This window comes from Rhagoletis zephyria, unplaced genomic scaffold, assembly GCF_001687245.7.
Source record: "Rhagoletis zephyria isolate East Lansing unplaced genomic scaffold, Rhagoletis_zephyria_1.1 Rzeph_scaffold_01337, whole genome shotgun sequence".
NCBI lineage: Eukaryota > Metazoa > Arthropoda > Insecta > Diptera > Tephritidae > Rhagoletis > Rhagoletis zephyria.
Window position 1 is genome coordinate 752 of NW_016158421.1, and position 5,583 is coordinate 6,334.

The 5,583-nt window shown below is 35.0% G+C and overlaps 1 protein-coding gene across 1 annotated transcript; it reads right to left on the reverse strand.

Moving 5' to 3' along the window:
* Positions 1-891: 891 nt before the first annotated feature.
* LOC108363686 (uncharacterized) lies at positions 892-1,970 on the reverse strand. The gene is made up of 2 exons (XM_017617125.1): positions 1,842-1,970; positions 892-1,775 (listed from the first exon to the last, which is right to left on the reverse strand). The coding sequence occupies exons 1-2, from the start codon at positions 1,890-1,892 to the stop codon at positions 1,068-1,070; spliced, it is 759 nt and encodes a 252-aa protein (XP_017472614.1). The 5' UTR covers positions 1,893-1,970; the 3' UTR covers positions 892-1,067.
* Positions 1,971-5,583: the final 3,613 nt, after the last annotated feature.

Below are 5,583 nucleotides of genomic sequence, written 5' to 3' on the forward strand. Positions count from 1 at the left end.
ACCTTCCTTACTGGTCATAGTATTTCACACAAATAAATAGGGCTAGGAATCTCATGCAAATGCATTTTTTTATTGGGCATCTTCAAATATAAATTATTAAGTTATCTTTACGAATCCTTCAAAATGTGATTATATCGTAAGTGCATACTTTTGCATATTTTGAAGAAAATGCATGGTTTTGTTTATTTTGCAAAAAATGCCTGGTTTGTCCTTATTTATTGCGCTTATTTTATTATACTGTACAATAAATGCATGTTGGTTTTGCATTGTTTTATTTACAACCATTTAAATTTAGTGCGACATTTCGTGACAAAAAAAATTACCTATATTCATCTGAACCACTGTACAAAACTGTCACTGTTTCTATTTACACAAGATTTTAGCGATGATTACACAGGAATCAATAAAACATGTCAATTGCTAGACTTCTTAGAGCTTGACAATTAGCATATTTTGACAAAAATAATCTAATTGCCGATGACTAAAATTGCTCTGTAATAAATGAAAGCTTCTCGTTTTTTTTAAGTCGTTGGGTTTTTTCTTCTGTTATTTAAATTATAAAAAAAAAAAANTTAACTTCTCTATACAAATATGGAAATGTTGTCGGAATTAAGATGAGAAAAAAAAACGATTCAGCACTTCCAATTTCCAAATACTGAAAATATCGAAGCAGACCCATAATGCGTGGAGCGAGGAAAATGACTCTGTATCGACACCTGAGTGGAAGATCAGCCCACACTCAGAATTCAGTTCAAAAACGCCATTGAAAAAAGAATTTAACTAATCTTGCGAAAAATTATAATTCTTCATGTTTGTCCTTCAAGGGCTCTTAGAGGACAAAGCTTTGCTGGCAAACAGTTTAAAAACAATGAATCAGTAAAATTATTACACAATATGAATACATTTTTACAAAAAAATTTATTTTCATTTGTTATCTTTTCACACCTTTCACAAAAAGCCAAGGCGAATTCATACAAGGAGATAGCGACAGCACAAAAACAAAAAATTTTGACAATCAGCACAATTCGCCTTATATGAATTCGCCTTGCAAAAAACTTTAAATTTTACTAAACTTCATTTGGGTTATATACCGAAAAGAACTGACGAATTTCCTTTATTTTGTTTCCGAAGCTCTTAGCCGCGCTGAATTCATCGTACCAGTCGACCAGTTTTATTTCATTTTCCCGCTCAACCGCTGTTAGTTGTCTAATATAACTGCGTACCTTCTCACCAAACGTTTTATAGAAATCTTCGAAACGATTTGGTACGTCTTCCAACAAATTATGTACGCCTGCCTCTTGGAGTGCCTCTTGTATTAGCACTTCCTCTGCATTGGGTTCTCTTAGGCTTTGTGGGCTATATTTATCGACCAACATCAAGAAATCACTGAATGAAGTCACACTGACGTTTAAGTACTGTAAAATCGAGTCTGCATCTTTACGCTTTGGAATTTCGATATCTTCGTTTATGTACTTTGAGAAACTTTCCTTAACTGCATTCATAGATGGGCTTCTAACTTTTGAAACCAATTTGTTTTCAATAAAATTTTTAGCCAGCGATTTCTCTTTTTCTGTTACGGATTTGATAAACTCTGAGTAATTTTTCAGAAATTCATTTAACAAGTTGCCATGTGACGCATGCTCTTCAGAAGAATCACTATCGTTGGAGCTTTCGTCACTAGATTTACGTTTGTTCACTTGTACCTTCTCGTTGGACTCCTTCGAATCACTTTCGCCACTATCATCTTTCCACGTCAGATGTCTTGCTGAAGCAATCTAATTAACATGAAACATTTTTAAAACATTTGATTTATTTATGTGTTTTGATTAAAAATACGCTACCTGCAGTAAAATGCAAGAAAGTAACAGCAAAAACGTCGCTTTCCTCCACATATTCTCACTTTTTCCGCACTATAATATTATTACGCCCTGAATGTTTAAGTCAAAATAAATCATTTGCATTGTTTTACTTAAATTATATACCATTTTGAAGCGAAGACAGATTAAAAAATACATTATGTGTAAGTTTTTGTTGGTTTTCAGATTTGAATTTGATAAACTTGCACCCTACATTGCCTATCGCGATCAACAAAGTCTTCTGGATTAATTAGGAATTTATATTAAAAGTCAATGCAACTCCGAGGTTTGATACAATTAGTATTTGAAACACGGAAGCGCAGTTTGGCCCATAGTGCTGCCACGATAATATCTTCACGAAGCATTGAAGATTTTAATAAAGATTTTAAAGTCTTGTATATGTAAGGGTTGTGCAGTTCCAAAAATGGAGTTCACCACTCCCGTTTGCTCCGTCGCGTCAGTGTTTTTACCTAACCTAAAAAAACATAGCAGGGAGTATGTAACAGGCAAGTTTTTTGAGTTTAAAAAAATACTGAAGTTATGGAGCAAATTGTAATAGATATTCGTATTCAAAATACATAAATACGATAGTCTGATCCCCGAACCCTGAGACATTTTTTGTGTGGTGGTATAATCTAGTCATTCACTTGCCTACTTACAGCTTAAAAGAGATCACAGGCTTAAGTACATGTACGTTACATTGTTACGGGTCAGGGAACAGTTATTTATCTGATTTCCATACCTGAAACCTCATCANTACGGAAGTGCAGTTTGGCCCATAGTGCTGCCACGATAATATCTTCACGAAGCATTGAAGATTTTAATAAAGATTTTAAAGTCTTGTAAATATAAGGGTTGTGCAGTTCCAAAAATGGAGTTCACCACTCCCGTTTGCTCCGTCGCGTCAGTGTTTTTACCTAACCTCAAAAAAACATAGCAGGGAGTATGTAACAGGCAAGTTTTTTGAGTTTAAAACAGTACTGAAGTTATGGAGCAAATTGTAATAGATATTCGTATTCAAAATACATAAAGAAACGATAGTCTGATCCCCGAACCCTGAGACATTTTTTGTGTGGTAGTATAATCTAGTCATTCACTTGCCTACTTACAGCTTAAAAGAGATCACAGGCTTAAGCACATGTACGTTACATTGTTACGGGTCAGGGAACAGTTATTTATCTGATTTCCATACCTGAAACCTCATCAACGCTGCAGCTTTCGAAAACACGCATGAACTCATAAAACCACAACCATTTGTGGGTACCTTTACGGTAAACTTATTTAGAGACCTCCTACCTTTTATAGCTAGTTCTTCAAGATTGGTGCAGTTTATTTGCCTCTGCTGTCAAGGCAGAACTTTATTAGGAGCTTGCTTACTACTGCTTACTTCTCGAGCAATGGCATCGCCGTTTATCGCCATTTAGCGCCGTCGGTGCTCATCACGCATACTTAGTACAAATATCGAGCCCAAGGGCGGTAGAAAACAAGTGAAGGGAAAAGATCCACCAATTACTTCAAAGCCTTATACCACAACAAGTCCACCGCTACTTCCGGAGTTTTACGCTCGGAAGCTCTATTGGAATGCATTCAAAAATCCCCTCATTGCAAACTTTCCAATAGGCGCCGATAATAATGTTGACGNCAACCATTTGTGGCTACCTTTACGGTAAACTTATTTAGAGACCTCCTACCTTTTATAGCTAGTTCTTCAAGATTGGTGCAGTTTATTTGCCTCTGCTATCAAGGCAAAACTTTATTAGGAGCTTGCTTACTACTGCTTACTTCTCGAGCAATGGGATCGCCGTTTATCGCCATTTAGCGCCGTCGGTGCTCATCACGCATACTTAGTACAAATATCGAGCCCAACGGCGGTAGAAAACAAGTGAAGGGAAAAGATCCACCAATTACTTCAAAGCCTTATACCACAACAAGTCCACCGCTACTTCCGGAGTTTTACGCTCGGAAGCTCTATTGGAATGCATTCAAAAATCCCCTCATTGCAAACTTTCCAATAGGCGCCGATAATAATGTTGACGACCTCGTAACACCATGATCTCAATAAAGCAAAGAGTACAAGCTCACACCAAGTTCTTCAAGTGATCAGCTCTTTTCAAAGCTTATAAATTTTTATACTCCTAGCTGAAAGCTTTAATAGCAGGAAACGCGTTGAACAGTCACTTTTCTCTTTGTGCGCCAATATCCTGTATTATTACCGCTACTAGTCGCCTAAGGGAAGAAGATTATTAATTTAAAAGTAAGCAGATTTGTCTAACATTCTGACGAACCTAGTAAATACTCGTCGAAGTACGTTTCGCTATTCACTTCAGGGGTAGAGTACATACATATGTACATAAGTATGCCTGTATGTTCGTACTCGAAAATAATCTCTCCTTATCACTTGCTTTCAAGCCATTACAAATACTGTTTTTTTTGGCAAAATAAATAACAAACTTTATACATTCTCTGTGCTTTATTCAAAAACTCATGCTCAGTGATTCGTTCGTCCAGTACAAAATCGATTTTTCTTCGCCGACTGCAGTCAGGTTCAAGGTTTTTTTATTTAAATATTTGCCAAATTTTATTGGTATTGGATGGAGTAATTAGATGCATATATTTTCGTATGAATTTTTTTTATTTATGCGCATATATACTCGTAAATTTTTTGCGTACATATGTCACAAGCACACATGTTTGGGTACATATATACATATTTGTTCCAAGGCCGCGGCATTCAATTTATTTAAGCTAACGAAATTGATTGATTGAGATTTGTGTAGGGTATTACTTAAGTCTGTATTCAGAAAATTCCCCTTAGTATACTCTTCCACACATGCATACCTAGTACAAGCATTGATATGTTTATATGCTGGAAATTACCAAAAATATTTTGCGAATAGTTTTATTTTCGTACAAAAAAAAATCTGTTTATGTGTTCACCTACATATGTATACCCTTTTGGTCAGCTGATTAAGTCAAGTGGCATTTTTTCTATTTTTCTTTTGTTTATTTAATTCTTATATCTTTTTTATAAAAGTCTAGCACATTACCTAACCAGCGCCACATTTTATTTAGAATTTTTGGAAAAATCTTGGGTATACAGTTTTGTAGCTAATTAAATTTCAGCAGATTAAAGGGCAAAATTTTAAATTCTACAAAATCGCGTTGATTTTTAATATTTTTTTTTTCTGGCGTTGTTAGGCATTTTCCTACATATAAAAGTAATTGTCGAGCGTACTTTATGTGGGAGAAAATGATCAACACCGTTAGCCAAAAAACATTATTTAAAGTCAACGCGATTTTCAAGCGTCTTAAAACTTGCACTTTAACCTACTAAAATAAAAAGTGAATGAACAATTTTTGGAGCTATTGTTAAAGATTGTTGAATTTTCATAATTTTTGTGCGAAGTTTGAAACATGGATTTATGGGGCACTGGTTAAATAGGTAAAGTGCTAAACTTTTATTAAAAAAATATCAACATTAGATAAAGAAAATAAAAATAGCCGAACCTAGTCAAAATGTCACTTGACTTAATCAGCTGACCAGAAGTGTATGTATAGTATATTTATTTAACAAGTAAGAAAGTCTAAGTTCGGGCGGAGCCGAACATTAAATACCCGGCGCAAGTATTAAATATATGTTTTCCACCTTTCCGAAAGCTACCGCTACATGATAAGCCGGGGTGTATACATTTTAAGTAAATTAGCGTCCTTAAATTTCGAAATATTG